Source organism: Strongylocentrotus purpuratus, unplaced genomic scaffold, assembly GCF_000002235.5.
Source record: "Strongylocentrotus purpuratus isolate Spur 01 unplaced genomic scaffold, Spur_5.0 spur5_scaffold_15, whole genome shotgun sequence".
Taxonomy (NCBI): domain Eukaryota; kingdom Metazoa; phylum Echinodermata; class Echinoidea; order Camarodonta; family Strongylocentrotidae; genus Strongylocentrotus; species Strongylocentrotus purpuratus.
Window position 1 is genome coordinate 7,587,558 of NW_022145600.1, and position 24,233 is coordinate 7,611,790.

Sequence of the window (24,233 nt, forward strand, 5' to 3'; positions counted from 1 at the left end):
TTGATTGTTGCTCTGAGTTGGAAATAAGGATTTTCATGTTTTGTACAGAAAACTACAAAACTATTATGAACCTTTCAAAACATTGGAAATAATATGATGTCTGAATATTAAGTCAGCCTGCACACTATTTCTTGATGGATATCTTTCAAACACCTCGTATAAAATTGTGTTGGTATTAAATGTGAATACCATAGCACCCTTCTTTTCTGTACACACTATCGTTTACAATATTTTCTCTTTAATACTCACTCCCCTCACTCCCTTCTCTCTCTCTCTCTCTCTCTCTCTCTCCCTCCTTCCTTCCCTCCTTCCCTCTCTCTTACAGATTTGTTTTTACAATCGCAAAACATAATGATAATGATTATTATAATTATGATGACAATGATGCTGATAATAATAATTTTTTTTTTTTTTAAATAATAAAGATAATAACAATAATAATAACATTGATAATTATTTTTTTATGGGGGGGGGGTAGTTTGTTAGGTTGGTTGTTGATTTGGCGGCCTGAAAATTGACTGTTTAATAGTACAAGGTATGAGTTTTTTTACAGTTAATATAGGCCAAGTAATGAACGCCTCGAAAACACCGACACAATTTCGTTCTCGCCCACGTGAAAATGTGGGCGGTAGGCCTATATAGGTGCAGATTAACTAATCACCCAGATTAAGATTAAACGCACCGACAGCCAAAGAGGAAACTATTCAAAACCTAATGGTGGTAAACTTTGTTTTTAATATGATCAATACGGTTCCAGTACCCAGTTCCCTAGAACTCAACCATTATAAAATGATCCGCCACATAACTGTCCCGCCTACGTACAGGTAGAAACCTGTAATCATACACACCCCACTGGTCGCACATGCGAAGGCTTATCAAGTTATTTCAAAGAGAGAGGGGGGCAATTATGCGAACTGTTATTCAAAATCGATGCGACCCAAGGACTCGATATTCGGCGGCTGGGCTGAACGGAAAATGTCATTCTTTATTTCTAACCTATTCTGGTCATTTCCACATTGGTGATTTCGGCTCGGTGCTTCTGAAAAAAAAAGTTTATTAAAGTTCAAGGTAAAAAGACGTTCAAGATAGAATTTTAGTGTTAAATTAAGTCATTGATTTAAAGAGAGTGACGTATCTAAACCTTGGCGTCGATAGGGGGTGGGAGGGGGACATCCGAGTCAATGGTCAGCCTGATATTTGAGCGAGGAATCACCTAATTTGCCGGGATAGGTGAGAATGAGGGTTGAGGGGGGGGGGGTGTAGTGAGGGGAATAGCGATACGCTTTCCTCTTTCCCATCCCTCTTTGATTTGCAAAATTTGCTGATTTATTATTTGCATGTTAACTAACAGTAGTATTCATGTTATTTTTATAATGGTTCATAAAATTGGTGCCATATTTTATTTAGAATTACAGACAGTTACATTATTCATAATAGAGTGTAATATGTTGATTTTTGTGTTCGAAGATAACTTCTTCACTAAACTAATAACTAGGACTAATATTTTTTCTGACCTTTTTCATGAAATGATTGTGACATTATTGTTTATTCTTGGCAGATTTATTTCATTTATCAAAACTCCGATTCTTTTTCGTACATGACATAGAAGCAAAACGTTTCCATTGTCTTAATTTATACAAACTGAACATAATTTTTTTTTTTTAATTTTCCATCATTTGATAAACGATTTGAAAAACACAATTTCAACATAACTCGTTATTCATAATTCTCAAAATAAATGTGATTAAAACATTATATTACGTAATCTGGCTTCTAGGAAAGGTTGAACAAAAATTGTGAGCTTTTTCATTATCTTTATGTTAGTGTGGAAGATGAACATAGAATAACAAATGTCCACTGAAAACATGGCTCTTCAATTGCCCTCTATTCGTAAAACGTCAAGTTACATGAGTTACAGTTAGCATGGCTAAAAGCTGGTTGTAAACCACAATTTAATTCACGTGTTTGTGTGGTCACGTATAAACATTAAATGTGTACCTGTGACCTTTAGCAAGACTGTGCCAATTTGTTGTCATTTTGATAATTGCAAAGCCTCATTCCGTACCAATACGTATGTGCTACATGGATGTGCTACATTCCTTTCATACATGTTTCTTTTCCTCTTATGACTCATATATCTTTTCCCTTTTCTTCTCAATAACCTCAATACCTTTGCATTTTATTTCTGTATTTCTTTTTCTTCGGACGGAAAAATGGGACAATAGCATTTGAGGATAAACATGATAACCCTCAATTATATGAGTAATATAATCACCTTCACCATGCCAAATTGTTCACACTTTAATTAACTTATACTATGTTGTTAAACTCTCGTTATGTGCTCTTGAATGCATCTTGTTTGTATCTGTCAAACAAGATTAATGTGCAATACAGTTTAACCCCTGTGAGACAGATATTTATTAAATATAACAATGAATTAAACTGGGTGAAAATAAATGGGTAATATGTAAACATGTAAGGCAGCGATAATCGAGGTTATCAGATAATGGAAAAGGAACAGAAATATATAGCCTATGTAGTTGAATGTAATTCTCCTTTTAATGGCATAGATTCTAAGGCAAGTAATTTCGAAAATGAAATCCTTTTCCTGTACCGTGCACGGGGGTTCCTTATTCCAAAAATAAAATAAGATTCGTAAGTTAGAGCATTCTTTGATCCAGATGATCTTTAATGCGAAGATTGATTAATCCCAAGACATTCAATATACCTTTATTCTGAATTTTGTATACAAGATTGTTCAAATAATAATATTCGTGTTTTATAAAAACACGTATTATAGAGTTAAATATCCCGACAGATAGGGTTATGGGGTTAGGAATTATTTTGGTATAAACAAATCGTAGAACCTTGAAAGTAAGAAGTCTTCAGACGAACAAAGTTTAACGTTCAGAATAAAGAAACATCGGATATTATCGGATTAAGATTATCTTTCTCATGAGAAATCCTCGGTGTTCATCATCCAAAAGCAATTTGTCTTCTCATGTCGCGGTAATTCTTGATATATCTCGATCAAAGCTCAGAACAAGTTACGTAGCTACATGAGGGGCACGTAACCCCCCTCTACCCCCATTAAAATGGAAGAAGAAGAAGAAGAAGAAGAAGAAGAAGAAGAAGAAGAAGAAGAAGAAGAAGAAGAAGAAGAAGAAGAAGAAGAAGAAGAAGAAGAAGAAGAAGAAGAAGAAGAAGAAGAAGAAGAAGAAGAAGAAGAAGAAGAAGAAGAAGAAGAAGAAGAAGAGGAGGAGGAGGAGGAGGAGGAGGAGGAGGAGGAGGAGGAGGAGGAGGAGGAGGAAGAAGAAGAACATTCGTTATTGTAAAAATGCTACGTTCAGAGTAAAGTTAGGGTTATCGGGTTAGGAATTATTTCGGTATAAACGAATTGTATGAATCCTGGGAGTAACGAGTCTTCAGACGAACGAATGAACAAACCCTTGGATATTATCGGATTAAGATTATCTTTCTCATGAGAAATCCTCGGTGTTCATCATCCAAAAGCAATTTGTCTTCTCATGTCGCGGTAATTCTCGATATGTTTCGATCAAAGCTAATAACAAGTTACGTAGCTACATGAGGGGCACGTAACCCCCCCTTCCTTCCCCCATATCATGGAAGGAGAAGATGAAGAAGCAGAGGAAGAAGCAAAAAGGGAGAAGAAGCAGAAGAAGAAGCAGAAGAGGAAGATGAGGATGAGGAAGAAGAAGAATATTCGTTATAATTGTAAAAATGCTATGCTCAGAGTAAAGTTAAGGTTATCGGGTTATGGATTATTTCGTTATAAACGAATTGTATGAATCCTGGGAGTAACGAGTCTTCAGACGAACGAATGTTCAACATAACAAACCCTCGGATATTATCGGATTAAGATTATCTTTCTCATGAGAAATCCTCGGTGTTCATCATCCAAAAGCAATTTGTCTTCTCATGACGCGGTAATTCTTGATATATCTCGATCAAAGCTCAGAACAAGTTACGTAGCTACATGAGGGGCACGTAACCCCCCTCTACCCCCATTAAAATGGAAGAAGAAGAAGAAGAAGAAGAAGAAGAAGAAGAAGAAGAAGAAGAAGAAGAGAAGAAGAAGAAGAAGAAGAAGAAGGAGAAGAAGAAGAAGAAGAAGAAGAAGAAGGAGAAGAAGAAGAAGAAGAGGAGGAGGAGGAGGAGGAGGAAGAAGAAGAACATTCGTTATTGTAAAAATGCTACGTTCAGAGTAAAGTTAGGGTTATCGGGTTAGGAATTATTTCGGTATAAACGAATTGTATGAATCCTAGGAGTAACGAGTCTTCAGACGAACGAATGTTCAACATAACAAACCCTCGGATATTATCGGATTAAGATTATCCTTCTCATGATAAATCCTCGGTGTTAAATCATCCAAAAGCAATTTGTCTTCTCATGTCGCGGTAATTCTCGATATGTTTCGATCAAAGCTCATAACACGTTCCGTAGCTACATGAGGGGCACGTATTAACCCCCCCCCCTCTAACCCCACTAAATGGAAGAAGAAGAAGAAGAAGTAGAAGAAGAAGAAGGAGAAGAAGAAGAAGAAGAAGAAGAAGAAGAAGAAGAAGAAGAAGAAAGAAGAAGAAGAAGAAGAAGAAGAAGAAGAAGAAGAAGAAGAAGAAGAAGAAGAGGAAGAGGTAATGAAAGGGAAATAATAACAAGAATAAGAAGGAGAAGAAGGAGTAGAAGAGGAAGAAGGAGAAATAGAAGGGAAAAAAGAAAGAAGACGAGAAAGCAAGAAAAAGTAGCAGAAAAAAGAACAAAAATAAAAGAAGAAGAAAAACAAAAGGAGGAAAAGGAAGGTGCGAAGAAGAAGGAAAAAGGGAGAAAACAAGAACAGCAAGAACAAGATGAAGAGAGAGAGAGGTAGAAACCAACAGCATTGGAATTTCGTATTGCACCGAGTCAAATCGGCACCTGGATCGGCACCCCCTCAGTGCCTGGTCAAACCTCACGCCACCGATGATAACAAGCCTTAATTTCCATGAAAAATTGCGAAGATGATCGTTTATTGGCCTTATTAGAAAATGTCTTGTCCGAACAAATAGCTAGCAGTTCCCTTGTGTGTTGCATTGCTCGCCGGTGATTTGTAAAACGAGCATTGCATCGAAGCGATCTTTTTTCTCTCTCTCTCTCTCTCTCTCTCTCTCTCTCTCTCTTTTTTATGTTTTGTCTGAAAGCTAGTTTATATAGTAGTGTTCATTGATTTAAAGGGGTGCTCTTTTCTTTGTATATCAATGCAAGCAGTGGCTTCAGGGGCGGGTCCAGCTTTTTCTAAGGGGGAGGGAGGGGGTGGGTTGACCTAGTGGCGGATCCATAATTTCCAAGAGTGGGGGGGGGGGAGGGGGCACGAAATTTGAAAATCATTATTTGCTCGGACCATTATTCGCTCATTAGGGGGGAGGAGGGGGGGGGGGGGTTGAGAGCACAAAATACAAAATCATTTAGCCCCCGTCATTAAAAAAAATTTAAAAAAAGTTTTACTTTTTGGGGGCCAGCCCAAGGGGGGGGGGGTGTTTAAACCCCCCCCCCCCCCGTAGATCCACTCCTGGGCTTATACACGGGGGTAGTCCCCTCCCCCATCTAATTTTGGCAACAACAAAACATAGGAAGAGAGAACATGAAAGAAAGTGTAAGGGGAATGGGAACGTGAGAAAAAAAGGATGCGGCCCCCTTTCTCTTAATCGATGCCTCGTTGATTCGCTTCATCCCCCAAGTTTCATTCACCAGTACCCCCAAAATGACGCCCGTGCCCCTTCGCAACGCCAATTTTTGAAGGTCTTCTTTTTGCCACGTTTACAACTTACTGAATACAAGCAAATATGTAAACTTTTATTTCCCCCCACCCCACCTATTTTATGTGTGTGTGTGGGAGGGGAGCTGGCATTTTATTCTACACAAGTTTATGTGTTAACTTATCTTTCTAAGAGACAGTCTGAAAAGACATACACCGATTAGGTTTAAACTTCAGAGAATGGCGGGGGGGGGGTTGAACTATTTAAAACTAAAATTTTAAATTACCGACAAAATACAGGGAAAAATACACGGGGCTCGGGGCGAATTAGCCCTCGAAATGCCAAAAAGAGCCCCCGAAAGTCATATAAGAGCCAACAAAAATTGCAGAGTTCAGTGCAAAATAAAATAAAGAGTGTAATTTTCATGCAAGCAAGCTTGAAAAGTAGCACCCAAAATTTTTAAAGTATTTTTGGAAACAGTTATTGAAAAGATGTCCCAACCAAAATCTCAAATTTGACTTGAAAAAGATGTATTCTAATTCCCTTATCTCCCGAGACCCCGAGATGGCGCTCTTTCTCTAGGTGAATCAGATCAATTCATTTATTAGTTATTTATATTGCGTATAGATGAACGGTGCTGATCTGGAGGGCTGAATAAATGTTTTAATCCCGATCTTTATATGTGTTTTCTTTGTTTGTTTTTGTAATGAGATGAAACAGATTTATTATTATTCTACAGAAAGCAAGATGGCGTAGATTACCCTCTTAGTTGCGATATTAAAGGGTGGTCTCGCAAAGGAACTTCAGTCATGCTAAAATGGTTTCCTATTTCTTTTGATCAGTATTTTCGTTTGCATCATTACATCATTGGCCTCCATCACACATCCTACAATGAAAAACTTTGTGACTTTACATTTGAAATTATTACATTTAAAGGGATTGGGTAACTTTGCCTCAGACTCTTTAACAAAAATCCTGGATATAGCTCATGCAGTGAATCATCAGTGTATACCTTTAGATCAGTCAGGAATCCCATGACTTTTACAAGCCGATTGCATGTCTGATTATCAAGATATTTATGATTGGAATTAGAAATTTAAAAAAACCGTTGGGAGACTACAGTCTAATTGGGGACATGAGTATGGTAAAACCGGTCACTCATATATTTCACTTTTTTGAAGCACTTCATGTTCATTTTGAAGCGCAATTTTTTTAGGGATTCAATATTACATCATATCACAGACACTGATAACGAGTAGGGCCATGCATCTCAGATTTGTAAAACTGGAAACAGTGCCTTTAAAAAAATAAACAATAGTACATGTAGAAGGTAAGCACCCAATACCCGATCGAATTCTATCGTAGCCGGAAGAAAAATTACTTCGATATTAACATCAACATTTATTATCGCCATTGTCTTTACCATCATCACCAACACCACCACCCTCAACGTTATCAAATTGTCATCACCAGATCTTCATCACAGTTATCATCACTTTTCTCCATTTTCATCAACTTCAACAGTCCCCATCCGCAGCAGTATCATCATTAACACAATCATTCTCAGACCAAAACTATTATCTTCTTTCGAAACAAAATCATTTAGAGGACACAAATGCCTTGTCAAACGTTCAATAGGGACTTTTAGATTCTGCACGACGAGAACGTGGACTGCCCTTTTAAGGCAATGTGACGTCAATGCCAGTGCCTTAAAAGGGCAGTCCACGTTCTCGTCGTGCAGAATCTAAAAGTCCCTAATATCAATCTCCCATGCACTTCAACAAGAGAAAAAGTCATGATGAAAATCATTTCTGATATTTCGGATTGGTCCACTTTCATTTTAATCAACAAAGTCGGTGAAAACAATTAGCATACATTTGAACTACTTCAGTGATCACAAGTTAATACATGTATTACAAAACATTTGAAGGCCTTGAATACTGCAGGTTTTTTTAAGGGGCATCAAAGTAACATGATATCAGACAAACACTAACAGTCATGTCTTACAAATCAAAATCAGTACTTTACCATCCAATGAAAAAAAATTCAGTACTATAACTATAACATTTTAATTCCTACAGGTGTTTGGATAAAGAGTACATTCTTATACATAAATGTTATAATTTTGTCAATAACATGATTTCAGTCGAAGATGTTGTCTTGTTATTGCTAATTGCTAAATCTAACTCATTGTCAAAAAACGCTTCTTGGAAGTTATAATTTGTCACAAACTCAAAGCAAAAGGAAATTTCATATAAGCGATAACAAAATATAGCAAAGCTTTATGCGTTACATTTTTCTCCAGTTATTTTTTTTCTCCACGGTGTGAAACGTCATATGGAAATTTGAGCATCAACATTTCTTGGATATAAACACCACAAAAATACAATAAAAATGCAATCAGGAGATCAGTAACGAAATATCTCAGACAATATGATACTGCATGAACTATATTGCCAAAAAGCATTCTATAATTCCTTATGAGCTAATGTATCAATTGAAATAGTCTTGTTTTGCTTTTCAAATCACTGGTTACATTTGTTTCACACAAAAATACAGGTGAAAAGGAAATAATACCGTGCACATTTCCCACGTAAACGTCCCCAAAGCCAATTATTATACATATAGTCATCTCTTAGTGCAAATAATTGTACTGCAAAACGAGCTCAAAACTTCACATCAAGCACTTTTTATACATTAAAAAGATGTTCCTTAAGCTAACGAAACTTGGAATGTTTACACCTCCCTACTTCATAACAAATCTTAAAAGACTTAATACGTAGCAATGAAAATCTGGAATAAATGAACAAAAGTAATAATCTTGAATATATAAGTTCATACATGACAGAGTAAAAGATAAATGCAAATACTGAGAAGAATACGAGGATCTAAGAATACACACAATAGGCAAATTCTGTCAACCCTAATAGAAAAAAATACACAGTCAAACAGTTAACAGGATACATTGGGTGTCTTATATAATAGATATTTATGCAGAGGTGTCTGTCCGAAGAACTTATGTGCTTACAAAATTCAAATTTGAAAATAGAAATATATGTAAAGGGGGGGGGGGGTTGGGGAGGGGGGCAATCCCCACACATTCCCAAATCCCTCTCTATCTAACAATGTCCATGTAAAATATGTTTTAGCAGTTGCTACACAATCGTATACATTAAACAGGCGCGGATCCAGGATTTCTTAGGGGAGGGGGCCCAACTTTTTTTTTTTTTGCTCCCGAAAATTTGAAAATCGCGCCGGCCGAAAAGTCGCTCAGTGGGGGGGGGGGGGGGGGGGGGGTGTACAGAGCACAATTTTTTTTTTTTTTTTTTTTTTTTTTTTTTTGCTCCCGAAAATTTGAAAAACGCGCCGGCCAAAAATTCGCTCAGTGGGGGGGGGGGGGGGGGGGGGGGGGGGGGGGGGGGGGGGGGGGTAGTGAGCACATTTTTTTTTTTTTTTGATCCTCAAAAAAATTTCAATTTGCACCCCCCCCCCCCTTGAGCGCCAGGGGGGGGGGGGGGCCCAACCCCCCAAAATCGTAAAAATCACGTGATTTTACATGATTTTTTTCTCAAGGGGGGGGGCCCGGGCCCCCGGGCCCCCCCCCCCCTGGATCCGCCACTGACATTAAATGAATCTTTTAGCCCATTCTAAAACTGCTACTTAGAGCCCAAAGTGAAACCAGCATAACTGATATGTAAAGTACAATGGTAACATTTGCCTTTCTGTAAAAATGTATAAATAATTTTCTTTAGGGCAGTGTTGTTGTTTCCTTTTCAAAACCTTGCTTACGGAGAAGAGGGGAACCTGTCAACCTCATGTAAGAGACAGTGAGGAGAAAGAAGAGGGAAAGAGAGGGTGAAGAACAGAGAGAGAGAGAGAGAGAGAGAGAGACAGGGAGAAAGAAGAAGGGAGAGAGAGGGGAGGAACATAGAGAGAGAGAGAGCGAGAGAGACAGGAGAAAGAAGAAAGGAAAGAGGGGGGGAGGAACATAGAGAGAGAGCGAGAGAGACGGAGAGAGACAGGGAGAAAGAAGGGAGAGGAAAAGATAATTTAATGGTACAACAAATAACTAGAAATACATTTGACCAACCACTTTACTATCTTGGCAGAAATTGCACCACTGTTGCCTCACCAGAAAATGGGATGTCATGATTGTCCCTTTACTTAATCCTTTGTATATAGAAACATCTTCAACCCAATCACAAAGACTTTCAATAAATCAAGCTGAGGATATTTCAATAGCCTTTGCCTCCAGAAGTGTGTGGACATTAATAAAAATAATAATAATAGTTTGTCCTTATATAGCGCATTTCAGGACCGCAGGCCCTCTCAATGCGCTTTACAGATATATATTATTACCCCTGTCATTGTATTCATGCTAACCCGCACACAAGGTATGCACATTCTAATCAAACCACATTAGCTTTCGCATCCTACGGGTACCCATTTAACACCCGAGCAGAGAGTGGCAAATGTAGATCAATGTCTTGCCAAAGGACATTAGTGCCGCGGTGGGACTTGAACCGTGGACCTTGTGATCCACAGTACGCTGACATATCCACTCGACCACGACATATTGCTGTTCAGGGCTAGAAAGGGCATTGAATCTGTGTCAAAGTATATGAGTTAAAGCCCTTCTGGCTCCAAAAAGACAATATTGTGTAATAAATTGAACATGATTCCCATGTGAAACACAGCAGGGTATCGACATTGGCCCTTGAATTGATTTCTTGAAACTCTTCGCGATCAAATTGCTCATCAATAAAAACAAATGAAGACAAGGCACAGTCGTTTGCTACATAAATCTCAAATGTCAGGTAAAATTTCACACACACTTTTTACAACAGAACGTCATGGCTTAAAAAGTTTCAAACCAATTCTTCATTTCTATCCTTCATTTTTCTTATTTCTATAGCTTTTTACAGTTCTGATAATCCATCACATAAGCAACACATTGTATATTCATTGACAAGCTATATTCATCCCTCCAAAAGTCGAATCCTGAACTTATATTTGGAAGAAAATGACATGTCTTCGACTACTACCACAGCTACATTAATTACATAAAACTGCAGTTGGATATGCATGATTCTGCTTTTTTATTTTTAGAAATTTGTCAAGAAATAAGGCCAAGTTACATTTTATTTCACCATTGAATTCATAATTTGCCATGTTCATATCTATACACATATACACTTTTAGTACTTAACCATATTCAATCTGATATACAAATACAATGACATTTAAAACCTAATTTTATTTACGCACAGTACTGATTTCAAACATGATTTAATAAACAATTATCATTTAATACATGTTATGCTAGGTTTACATCATGTTCCCTGCTGCCACGGCAGCCCTGTTTGACCGAAACGTAGTGCGCCGTGGGATTTTTGCCATTTTTTCTCTGTATTCAAGTTTTGATAGGTCTTGCCAGGTTTTTGTATTACCAGGGACGCCAGTAAGAATTGATCAGAGGGCCTGAAAATCACCTAGAATGAGCTCTTTTGTACACAAAAAAGCCTAAACTATGGTCTGAAAAATATTTCCCAGGGCCTGAATTCAGGCTATTGCCTGAAAACTGGCATCCCTGTATTACGTAGTGTCACGTTTTGTTGCGTTCACCCCGTTTTACTACGGCCTACCAGGTTTCTTATCCGCACCTTGACTACCATGGCAAATTTGTTGACAGTTGAAAAATCTAGCCCAGCATCTGTGGCAATGACGGCCTGTCACGTTTGCCCATTCCGTCCCCACATCGTCTCACGTCCATCCCGTTTTGTCCACGGTGGCCTGAAACGCGATTGCTGTGGCGGCAGGGAACATAATATCAACATAGCATAATCAGGCACATGATGTGAATCAATTAAGTTGTGAAAGAGAGAGAAAAGGCACTGATTTCTAATCATTTGGGATAAATGTTGAAACTTCTTTAAGAAGAAGACGAAGGAGGAGCTCTAGAATGATAAATGGTTAATTCCTACTTACATTCTACATACATAAGCATGAGTAATCTTCCAGTACTGGTGGTTGTTACGAGATTAAACCAGTACTTAATGGGGCACAGAAGAGGGGAAGACCTGCCCCTATTTGTATAGGTTGGGGGTGCAGAATAAGGGAAGACATGCCCCCTTTCCAATGGTCACACCCCATGAGCATAAGCCCCTGTCTAGTACTGGTAGTTTTGTTGGGGGTTATGCTGATACATGTTGATGGAAGAATTCCTATTCCCAGCACCACCACTGCCGCCGCCGCCGCCGCCGCCGCTGCTGCTGCTCCAGGGCGGGGGAGAGCTCAGGTCGACCCTCAGGGGTACGTCCTCGTAGTACCTAGAGGATGGGCGTGACCCACTCTGGCCGTATTGGTGGGTTGTCTCGATTGGTGGAAGATTGGGCGGGGCTCCCTTGGGGTAACCTGCACAAAGAGATGGGAGAGGCACAGAAAAAGAAAGAGACGGTTAGTAACGGGAGGAGATGGAAGAAATAAACAAAAAGTGGCCTAGTAGTATTAAAGGCACTGGGGGGTCTTTCACAAAGATTCTAAGTCGAACTTAACTCTTAAGTTGGAATTAAACATTATGGAGAGCCATTTGTAGCCTTAAAAAAGCAAAAATTCAAGGATTTTAGACTTTTAATAAATTCCACATCAAGAACATGAAATCTCCTTGATAATAGAAAATATGAATGATTTGAATCAACATTTTTATGACTTTTAAAACAACTTTTACAAATTATTTTCAAAGATGCGAATGACTTTCCATAATTGTTAAGTCCAACTTAGAGATAAGTTTACCTAAGGATCTTTGTGAAACATCACACTGGTGTTGTAAGTCAGAGACCCATGTTTAATCCCAGGCAGAGGTGCCTTTTTAGTTTTTCAATTTTCAATTTTTAGAAAATTAAATTGAAGAAAAAAAGTGAAACTGTAATTGTACCAAATAATATGATTCCTACTTTCAGAGAATTATATGTTTAAATATTATATGGAACAAGTTGTAAGTTTGGCCAACAACAAAAGGTTCCAAGGAACAACTGATTGGGTTCAACTAATTCAAAATGCTTGGCTTAGTAATACAGATGTTAAGCTATGCACAAATGACTCATGTAAAAAAATTGCCAAAACGATTATTCTTTCAGTTTTCACATCAACATGATTTCCTTCTTCCAATCAACCTCATTTTTTAAATTCAATTCTTCTCATTTGTTTCTCTCTTTGTATCGCCTGATAGGTTCAAACATAATAATGGTTTATAACTAGGTAGGTTAAAAATAAAACATTTTGGTCATCTACTCTATATAAGCATACCTGTTTCCTTTTCTAATGACAAGATCATGCAAAAAAAACGCAGGCATCGGGGAGATGATGTGGTGATTGGATGAAGCAAGGAATGACTTGAATTGCAAGATGCCACTTGATGGATGCGATGAGGAGGAGAAGGAAGAGGAGAAGGAGGAGGAGGGGGAGATGGGGGCCATCTTTACTGCAACAAGCTTTGAGCAGGGTTCATTTGCCTTTGGTAGCTGTAGTCATTGTTATGCAAATATTAATTATGCAATGTAGTAGGGACAGGCAAATAAAAAACAATACAGTAGAAAGGAGTGAGTTGAGACTTGAGAGGGTACAAGCAAAGCAAAAGAAGTTTTAAAAAAGAAAAAGAAAAATTATGGAAAAAAAGACAAGACTACACAGTTTACATTATATAAACATGAAACAGTAAATTTGCTAGTGGAAATGATTGATGTTCTTTTTACTGAAAATTGAATTTTGCCAAATGGAAATATGAAGTGACAAATGCCAGCTTATATCAGTCAAAATCGCACAGTTTGTTTTAATGAAATTTGCTTGTAAAATGAATTCAGTGACAAGAGAGAAAGAAGAGCAGAAATTAGATGCTTGAAAAGTTCTTTTTTATTTTGTCAATGGCATTTTAACATTGTTTTTAAAATATAGGCTAATAAAGCTTGTGAAGAGACAACATCCAATCTAAATGGAACTCTAAAGAAAAAAATCTCAGTCTCAGTCTTAGTCTTAATTTTTGTTATCTCAAAATGATGACATTACAGAAAGTTGCAATATTAGGATTTTTTTATAATAGTTTTAATTCAGCTTTTTGAAAAACAGAAAGAAAAGTCTTTTGGAACAGAAACAGTTCTTTTTTCAATTTAAAGTCAAATTAGCAGTAACAAAATCATTTTTATCAGTCTGTTTAAGAAATGACATACACGTATTATTTATCTAACTGTAGAATGAGAGAAAATTAATCAATGACAATCATCAATCGACATGCACAGAGAGTCGAGGAGGGGGTATGGGCCTTGGACTTGGGCGGGGCAAACTTGCCATGTGAGGGGGTGATGGGGGAGGGGAAGGGGGTGGGGGAGGCAGGGGCGGGGATTGGCTGGACGACGGTGAGGATGTATCGCTCATGGGAGGCTCAGGGGGGTAATCGGGAGGGGGCGGGATGATGCGGATTGGTAGGGTGGGGGAGACGGAGGTCCGGTATTGCCTGACCAGGCGACGCCTTGGTGGCCTGAACTGTTGATGAGGGGAGAGGAGGTGGCCTGGGACTGAGTAGATAGGGATACCAGGGGGTGGAGGAGGAGGAGGTGGAGAGGGCTCATGGGGGTTTTGGTAGTAGCCAGAGGAGTGCTGGTGGATGGCTGCACATAGGAGGGAGGGTGGGGGAGGGGGTAAGTTAGAGAATGGATCGGATGGGATGCGATACATCATGGGGCTTAATCTTCCGTTAGCTGTGTAGACTTTGAGCAAGATAAAGCAAAAGCAAAAGAAAAGAGCATGTTAAGCATGTTATAAATAAGCAATGGAAAAATGATTTTTACTGAAATCTTTCTTTTTTTGAATTTTTTTTGCACATTTATGCATCAGAATGTATATATTTGGCAAGCTGATTTGAAAAAGAAAATGACAAGCATGAATACTACATCAAAGATAACTTGATACTTAGTCCATGAAAATATATGTACATAAAATTACATGTACATAAAATTACATAAAAGGTTTGTATGACCCTTCCCCACCCCTTTCTAGTATTGCATAATTTTCCCAATAATCTCCTAAATTAACCTCATACTGATATCATCATATGTAACATATTTTGTAAATGCTTTAATAGGCCTCAATTGATCAAACAGTAACTTTCCCCATATACAGACATAATGCCAGATTAAACAAAAAGTGTTGACTGACTAGCCCCACTATGATATGCTACATTACCTAAAATCTAAAAATTGGATTGGTCTATTTGTTGAATAGGGGTGCTCTTACCATCTTCAAAGGAGGAGTCCCTACTACGATGGGCCAAGCCTGAATCTGGACTCAAATGATCTTCATCTTTTGTTTAAATAAATTCCATTCCACGTGAAGCATGAGGTAAATAGCAGGCATGAGGTGAATTGCAGGCATGGGGTGAATTGCAGGCATGGGGTGAATTGCAGGCATGGGGTGAATTGCAGGCATGGGGTGAATTGCAGGCATGGGGTGAATTGCAGGCATGGGGTGAATTGCAGGCATGAGGTGAATTGCAGGCATGGGGTGAATTGCAGGCATGGGGTGAATTGCAGGCATGATATATATAATGAAGCGTTATGAAATGAGCAGTAAAGGTATGAATAAGCAGACACTGAGGTCAACTGCTGCAGCAGCTAGCTACACAAAACCAGAGCCATCAATGCACAGAGTTTGGCCAACTTTGCTTCAGTTGGACTCAGCATGGCATATTATTATTTAGTTTGCCCTTGCTTGCCCAACAAAGCAGTAATCAATATTATGCAAAACTACAGCCAGGGTCCTGTTTTATCAAACTTGTTATCAATAACAACATCCAATAATTTCTATAAGCTATACTGAATCAATCCTTATGTTTGGTTGTCTGTGAGCAGATTTGTCATAGATCTATGACAGTTGTTATTGATAAAGGGTGGTATTCCGGTAGCGCGTACTAAGTTAGCGCGTGCTTAGTTAGTTCACACTTTTATGGAGTGCCTGTTGTGAACTAATTTACCCTTAACAGATTATTTTAATCCTTCAATGAAAAGCATCCAAAAAATTAATTTTGCAATGAAATGGGAAGAAAAAGATAATATGAGTATGAACTGAATTTCAACAAAGTCTTTGGTAGATTATCCTTGTCATGAATATTGAAGGAGGAAGATGAAACCTAGCATGCCATAGAAGTGTGAACTAAAATTCTTGTTTAGTCTGGACTTAGTCCCGGCTTAACTTATGAGAATACCATCCAAAAGGTTTTATGAAACAGGGCCCAGGTTGGCCAAACACTTCTCATTAATGATACTGCACTAAACTAACTACAAGCACAATAAATGTAGCAAGACAATACTATGTAGCAATACAGAAAAACACTAACATGCTACAACCACAATTTGATTAAAATCGAGCACACTTTAATAATTATTTAAAAAGGCATATAGATGAACATTGATTGCTTGGAGTATGCCGCCCAAGAATGCTGAACATCATCCTGAATATGGAAAATGTAAATTCCAAAGTCTGACAACTCTTCACTTATGAAAGTCATTTAAAACATAATAATGTTTAAAAAAAAAAAAAAAAGTACCAAACAAAGGTTTTTCTCGTAAGACACATTATATCAGGAAAATACATGTACAGGAAAAAAAGGTACAGAAAAATTCATAAACAAAGGCAATTGCAAGAATATTTGTTCAGGAAAGGTGCATAAGAACACATATAAAACCAAATTGACTCAAATTGAAACCATCACATCCAACTATGTATTTGATTTCCCCAAACTTTCCAGTTTGTAACAACAATGAATAAGATATTCTTTGTAGCAGTGTGTTCAACAATTAAACAGTCACAAATATTGTGCTAAAATATCAAACAAATTCCATAATACATATTGTATCTTTTTGAAATAATATAGGTTAACACAACAACTTGAACAATATATCAACTCTAGTATAACCAATCACATGAACAAAAAAACATATTCACATAAGGCCTGCCCTCATCAGCTCGAGTTTGCCAAATAACCAGCTATTTTCAAACTGGGGATATTATCCCAAAGCTCGAAATTGCGCCTTCACCAGACCGATACCCTCATCACAAAAAAAGCTCGGACGGGCACAAATTAGCCTGCTGTTTCCCAAAATAGTGGGATATTTTGGAAACAAGACCAATATTTCTCAGGATATTTTCTCAACCAAATATACCGCTAATTGCAACTGCGGGCTGATGGAAGACGCAAAGTATATGGTCAATTTGCGATCAGGATAGTTAAAATAGCAAGTTATTTGGTAAACTCGAGCTGATGAAAACAGGCCTATAGTATAGAATAAGTGCTCTGAGAGGGTTGAATGATAGAGCAAAATACACTGAGAAAGAAATTGTGTGGTGCACAACATAGTTTACAACTATAAACAGAACTTTATTGCATGTTCTATGTGTGAGCTTAATAACTCCTGAAATATCCTTCTGGCTTCTGCATCAGTTTGACGTGGTTCAGCTACTATAAAATGACTTAAGTTTATAGCCAGTAGCAGAAATATTCAAAAAAGAAGAGGAAAACTTGATACAGACCAACACACTACATTAATGAAATACAACATAGACTCCATATATGTAAACCGTCATGGCGTCCTAACATTTTGCTCCAGCAACAATTGCTCCGCGCTATTTCTTGTCAAAGATATGTAGGTTGAGGGTTAAGGTTGTAATTGGATTCTAGGTTTGATTTAGGGTTACAATGTAGGTACAGTCAAACCTGCTTTAGTGACCACCTGTCTACAAAGACCACATTTTTTGTTTCCCTTGAAAATGGTTTCTCATTGAAACATGAACTAAAGGAACCTGTCTACTTTTTGTGTTTCCCTTGCGCAGTCACTATAGACAGGTTTGATTGTATCATGTTTAGTCCAGATTTGAAGGTAGGAATTTTGCAAGTATTGGCAATTGACCGCAGAGCAATTGTTGGTGGAGCATGGGTCACAGAACCCACATCTTATCTCTACCTATTGCCTGCTGTCTTCCCCAGAGCCAGCCCCGATCTATACTGGACTGCTGACGGCCTGAAGAGGGACCGTAACAACGACATATCAAAGCAACAAACAAGAAATTAGTCGTGAACATTACAAATCAAGCTGATGGTGTACATGCAGAAAATAAAAATTTCTGTCTTTGCAATTGTATCATAGAGCCATGTATGCCTTTGAAAGAAAAGGAGGCACGTCTTGTTTGAGATTACCTCAAAGTTTTGAAAGTTTTAAGATGAAATAGAGGAGATAACTGATCAGTGAAAACAGGGTGCAAAATGATGTTGAAATAACATTCCAAATCTAAGGGCAAAATGGAAATATCGAGACTTGGAAGTAGAATATCAAAAAGTGGTAAGGAAGAGCTAACAAACTCTGTCCATTCTACATACAATTTTCTTATTGTAGGAGGTGTCCTCTCCTTCATCAGCAGAAAAAGGTGTTCTTGATTATTTTTATTGGGTTTGCGGAGAAATCATGCATATTGGGGCATATGAAGAAGATAAGTGCACTTAAATTTGCGATGCATGCAATATTAAAAACTACTATCAAAAGTAATTAGCACATTTACTTGCAAGCATTTCATGCTGGTGGCATTAGTTCATGGAGCTTTTATCTGCATTTCAACTTGGACTTAGCTCTACTTTAACTTACACCAGGGATTTCGGTCCTCAAAGGATGGCTGTCTACTGCTTATGGACCGCTGCAAGGCACTAGCCATATTGGAAGTGTTCTGGAATTGATACCACTCTCCTGGTGGGAGGGGTAATAAAGAGGGGGGAGAGAAAGGGGTGTGGTGATGGTGGTGGTGGTGGAGGTGGTGATGGTGGTGGAGGTAATGGTGGTGGTGGAGGTGATTGTGGTGGTGGTGGTGGTGGTGAGGGTGGTGATGATGGTGGTGATGATGGTGATGGTGGTGGTCGGGTGGTTGTAGGGGTGGTTGTGGTAGACGAGTTGAGAATGAGGATGGTAGTGGTGGTGGGGGTGATGATGATAATAGTGGTGGTGATGTTGGTGATTATGATGGTAAAATGATAGTGTTTTTTTACAGGGATGTCATTGGTGGTGGTGGTGTATGTGGTGGCAACAATAGAGATTGTTTTGTGAAGTTGATTGAAGCGTCACAAAAACAGGGAAGTTCATAACAAAAAATTGTGAGAAATATATTAGTAGTGATAGCATCAACAAATATCTCAAATATTTTGTTCAGTAATGTGTAGTTGTTAATATGAAAATGTGTAAATAATCAAAATCATGTGTGTGTATCAGTATGTTTATGCAAATTCAGTTATCATGGTTCATTATTTCAATGTAGGCCATGGTCAAGGCCAAGGAAATAAGAATATACAAGGGGTTGATATAAAAGGGTAGATTCGAAAGGGGTGTGGAAGTCGAAGGGGGCGCGGGTCAGAGGGGTTCATGGTAAATTGAATTCATCAGAGAGCATGAAAAGGAAAAAGGCAAAATAAATGAAATGAAAAGATGTTATTACACTCCGGGTATAATTCTACTAACTTCGAGAACTACAACTACATGTATTGAAAGGAGCTAATATTGCTGGTAAAATTCTCACAACTAAATGCACATTTTTTCTTCAAATCTACTACACATATCATAAAAAATTGTGTTTTTCCTTTCACTGCAATGGAGGAAAATCATTACCCCGAGTATGCACAATATTTACCATGTATTCATCTATTGTTTTCAGCTTTCCACACACTAGAGCATTTTCTATTGTGTTATTTATCTTCTAGTTAGTTACACGAGTTGGTTGCAGGAATACAATTGACCTCTTGTAATATTTTAGAGGGAAGTCTGGATGATTGAAATGTATACCGGTATAGCAAATTCTGGCTTGAAAATTGACAATCTAATGGCAAGCATCATTAAAACCAAATTGAAATACATGTACAATAAATTCTAGCCCATTTAAATCGCGCTATTCTGTACAGAAACTCTGTGATTAAGTTCATGCAGGAATTATTCTATCACCGCGACTTGTATTTCAGTGGTATAACGTAATAAAGGGACTCTTCCCAAAGCCTAATCTATCGAAAATGACATTATCATCATCATCAAGAAAAAAAACATTATAACTAAAATCACAAGAGGCCCATTTTATCTCAGATCCAAATAGAATGATTTAAATGTCATCGCAATGCCAGGGTGGCACTGTACCAGTTGCTTAGCAACAACACTATTTCTTTTGTCTAATTCCACATCAAAATATAAAAATAGACTGTAAAATCTTGTTTGGATTGGCCAAAGAATCCTCCTTTTTTTTTCTTCAAAATCTTCAACCTATGGTATTGCCATCCAACATTATCCTACACTCATTCAAAAGTTCTTCTTAATGTCATCCATACCCTCTTCAAATGACATCTGCCTGTCTCCGAAGGTTCCAAATAGAACTCCATTGCGACTGGCCCCTCCTGCAGTCGAGGTGCTTGGGCCTGCGTAGGCTTGTCGGGTAAAAAAACACATCTCGGCAGAATTACGCTTCAATTAATGCTATCGTGCGGGAATTGCACCTGTATTTTCAGCTAAAGAAGTTTCATTATCTGTAATTTTCTTTGACAGGATCATAGCTCCTCTGCTTTCCAACATATCAAAAGTAGAAATAAGAGATTTTTCCCAACATTGTAGTCTGCATAATTGCATATCGGCAGCAAGGCACTACTTATCCATATAAACATAACTTGTGAATAACTCAGTGAGTTACTTCATACATGGTACTATGTTTCCCTGATCCTAAGATATAGCTTTCCTCACTTTGTTTGATGAACTATTGTGGGAGCATTCATTGCCACTACCCTTAAATATATTAAATGTGTGTAACTGGTTTGGTTTTAAATTCTTTTACATAGAGCCAAGTCAATGACTACTCAGACATGGTTTTTATCAACAGGTTAAAAACAAATATATCAAGTTACTCTAAATTTTCAATGTGGTTGTTCACAATAAACACATTCCTCTTCTACCCTCACACTCGTTTCGCTTCAATTCCTCTCCACTTCTTCTCTGTCTTGCATTTGATAAAAGTCTACACCAAACACAAAGATACAACTATTGCACTTGTCTACTCAATACTGGGAAACTTTCAGAATGTACATGTATACATCTCATCTGTTTGGAGCAAGAAGGGCAATAAGTCTTTGTAAAATCATGACTTAAAGAGAAGTTTGAGTTCTGGGAAGAGGTGAAAAATAATTTGTGAGCGTTATCATTGTTATTATGCAAGTGTGGAAGAACATCAGATAAAACATGTTCCCTGAAAAGCATGGCTCTTCAAATGCCTTCATATTCTAAATATGGCATGTAAGATCGTAAAAATTGGGACAGATTTTTACGCCACATGTTCCTGTAGTCCCATATACATCTTTTTGTGTACAGTGCTTGTAACTTTACCAAGACTTGGCCAAATTTCTTATCATGTTGATGATTCCAGAACCTTGCAATACACACGAATACTGATATGCTAGATGATCGACCTTTTCTAATCGATTTCACACCGTTTCTTTCACTATGCAATCGCACGACCAGAACTGGTCTTTATCTTTAACGCCCTTCTGGTTCTAAACAGACAAACAAACACACAAAATACATTCTCAAGAAACACCAACACCATGATAAACAAACATTCAATGGATGCCTACCATTGTCCTCTTGGTCTTTCAACATTTCCTTGAAAACAGCCAACTTATTTCTCGCTATTTTTGATGGACCTGTATTCCAAATTTTAGTATTGAGGTCCATTGATACATTTATTTGCATGCAGACGATGAGTTTTAGTTCGGGAATGACAAAACAAAGGTTGGGGAATCGATGATGTTGTTGAAATGAAATTCAGTTAAATTTGAATTAAATAGGAGTTATACATGGACAAAAAACATGGGTAGAAGATCAATGAGAGAGAGGGGGAGAGAGAACGTGAAAGAGGGAGAGTGGGATGAGAGACAGATAAATTGTGAGCGAAAGAGAGTGAGAGAGTTAGATAAAGGATATGGGAGAGAAAGAATAGGAGAGAGAGAGAGAGAGAGAGAGAGAGAGAAAGAGTGAGAAATGTACCAATTCCCCTTGTACATTGTAGGGCGATTGAAACACAGAGTGGATGAGGGAGTAAGAAAGAAAAAGAAAGAAATTGTAAGATAGGGCAAGGGAATAAGAGTTAACAGGAGAGACACAGGTGTACAGAGATACAGAAACAGAGAGAAAGAGAGAACAATGAAGACAACAAAAATTAGAGGATGATAAGTAAAAAATTAATTTTAAAAAACACAGAAAAGAGACATGAAAAGTCAGATGAATCAGCAAACAAAAAAGATTAAAGAACAAAAAACAGATATCACAGAAAAAGAAATGCCACTCTCAAAAGGGGTTCAGGGATGATTTTGTTAATATGTGTTAGTGGATTGATATTAACATACCAGAACAAAAATTGCATTTAACATAGATTGAAAGAGCAAGGAAATATATGAATATACGTACAAGTTCAAAAGTATTACAATTTTCCACGAGGTAATTTAAATTTTAGTTTAGTTCACAAATAAAACAGTTGGAAAGAAAATGAATAAGAAAAGAGAAAAAGAAAATATAACTTAAGGTTAATCGGTTTGCAAAATTGAAGCATAAAATTTGTGTAAAAATAAGATAATTCCTAAAAATAAAATATCATTTTAAATCACTAATTGCAATTTCCATCATGTTCACAAAACATATTCTTAATTAACATTTTTGAAAATACAATCTTATATTTCCTTGCTGATACAATTTGTCATGTATCAAGTACGCAACAGACGGACAGGAACTCAACTTTATAATTTTGTATAAAAAAGATGTAGCACTTTTATTCTGTGTAACAAAATAAGCCCCATATCACATCGAAATACTAACTTTCAGTGCACAATATATAAAAACAAGTTCGTTGCGCCATCCAAATTTCATTGTACAAGTGAATGCATATATAAATCATTGCTTAATCATTAAGGATCTGATAGGTAATCAATATTATGTTAACAATGTTCCTCACTAAAAGAAAAAGAAGGAAAATCTTACTCCACAATGTACTACGAGCACGCTAATTGTTTCCTTACCACATTGGTAAGATGAAATTAACTATTAAATAACTGCAATTTTCTTGTTTCAAAGAATGAAATTTGAAGATAGTGATTTTGATGTACATGTACGCTTCCAATGAATTAAACTGAGACAGCACATTTCCATATCAACTGAATTACATGTAAGATAAGTAATAAATTCTGTCCTCAATTAACTGTTTATAACATGAATTGAATAGTACAAACTTTTAAAAAATATTTAAATAATTCAAAATGACTTGTTTCCTTTTCAACATGTAAAATATTCAGGAGTATGATTATTTCATATATATCTTGAAATGCCTATTTAGTTTGAATTCCAAAATCTATTTGAACTTCACCCTTTTCTAATTTAATCTCATGAAATTGAATAATTATAAAAATACATGGGTGCATCACAATCACTATCTTTAATTTATCTCAACTTTAACTTTAACCCCTGGTTATGTCAATATGTATTACATTTAGATTTCAAGTAGTGTATCTTTCATTTTCTAAGGTTTATACCTTACTAAACACAAGTGCATAAACCCCACTGATTATGAGCATCTGATCGAAATAAAAGTCACACTATTCATCAACAAAGTTCCACTGCAATTTCTTCAGGTATTGGAATGATATAAAAAATAATTTGGGAGTCTGAAAAAAAGTTCTCATGATAACTAAGAGGGAAAAAAGTAGCAGCATGGCTAGGATACATCATCTATTGGGCGCCAGAAGGCTGTTGAATCATAATATTATCATTCAAATGGGGGGGAGGGAGGGGGGCAAGCATTTGGTCCCCAACTCTTACTAACTAATAACTCAAATTGTACTGATTGCATGATTTATAATAGTTCTATTTTTTGCCATCAATCATTATATTTGATTTCATTTGGTGAGAAGGCAGAACAGGCGATAAAACAAATAAACTCATACTAATGTCAACAAAAATATGGCGGGAAATTGGAAAGTGTAGAACTACCTGTACATGTACACACTGCATATTGTCTGCTGAGAGCCAGACGGTGTTCATTTCATGTTTGTTTTTTTACACCCTTCAGACTTTAAGCTGACAATATCATGTCTACAAGAAATATATACATACATATTGAGGGTTCAGTGACACAAAGACGTAACGCCATATTTTGCCAAAATGAGTATTTGATATCAAAATGTTCAGAAAAATTGGGCTTTCCAGGAAACACAAAGCCTTAACTCCATCCAATTCCCCATTGAAGTCAATGGCTAGTGAAACGTAGACTTATCTCCTTAAGGCCCAAGGGCTCAGTGATACATAAACCACTTTTTCTCAAAATGGCCAAAATGGAGTTACGTCTTTGTGTCACAGACCCCTCAATATTAATTCATTGACA

The 24,233-nt window shown here is 37.3% G+C and overlaps 2 protein-coding genes across 6 annotated transcripts in view; both read right to left on the reverse strand.

Moving 5' to 3' along the window:
• Nucleotides 1–11,302: 11,302 nt before the first annotated feature.
• The window catches only part of LOC581976 (prominin-1-A), a 102,203-nt gene continuing 89,272 nt past the window's right edge, over nucleotides 11,303–24,233 (reverse strand). For 2 of the 5 annotated variants that reach the window (XM_030985476.1, XM_030985477.1), the window contains 4 exons: nucleotides 21,439–21,507; nucleotides 20,149–20,244; nucleotides 18,437–18,535; nucleotides 17,655–17,818 (listed from right to left, as the gene is read on the reverse strand). In XM_030985476.1, the coding sequence (XP_030841336.1) occupies nucleotides 17,736–17,818; nucleotides 18,437–18,535; nucleotides 20,149–20,244; nucleotides 21,439–21,507 (347 nt within the window). In that variant the 3' untranslated portion in view covers nucleotides 17,655–17,735. Of the gene's footprint in view, nucleotides 12,168–17,654; nucleotides 17,819–18,436; nucleotides 18,536–20,057; nucleotides 20,245–21,438; nucleotides 21,508–24,233 lie in introns of those variants that run through there. The other 3 variants (XM_030985478.1, XM_030985480.1, XM_030985479.1) reach the window with 3 other exon arrangements.
• Nucleotides 13,937–15,340, reverse strand: LOC115924004 (formin-like protein 14). The gene is made up of 2 exons (XM_030985486.1): nucleotides 15,039–15,340; nucleotides 13,937–14,512 (listed from the first exon to the last, which is right to left on the reverse strand). The coding sequence occupies exon 2, from the start codon at nucleotides 14,481–14,483 to the stop codon at nucleotides 14,028–14,030; it is 456 nt and encodes a 151-aa protein (XP_030841346.1). The 5' UTR covers nucleotides 14,484–14,512; nucleotides 15,039–15,340; the 3' UTR covers nucleotides 13,937–14,027.

What these genes read in the sequence shown, in the direction of transcription:
- LOC115924004 (XM_030985486.1), bottom strand. Translation starts at nt 14,483, where the DNA reads ATGATGTATCGCATCCCATCCGATCCATTCTCTAACTTACCCCCTCCC.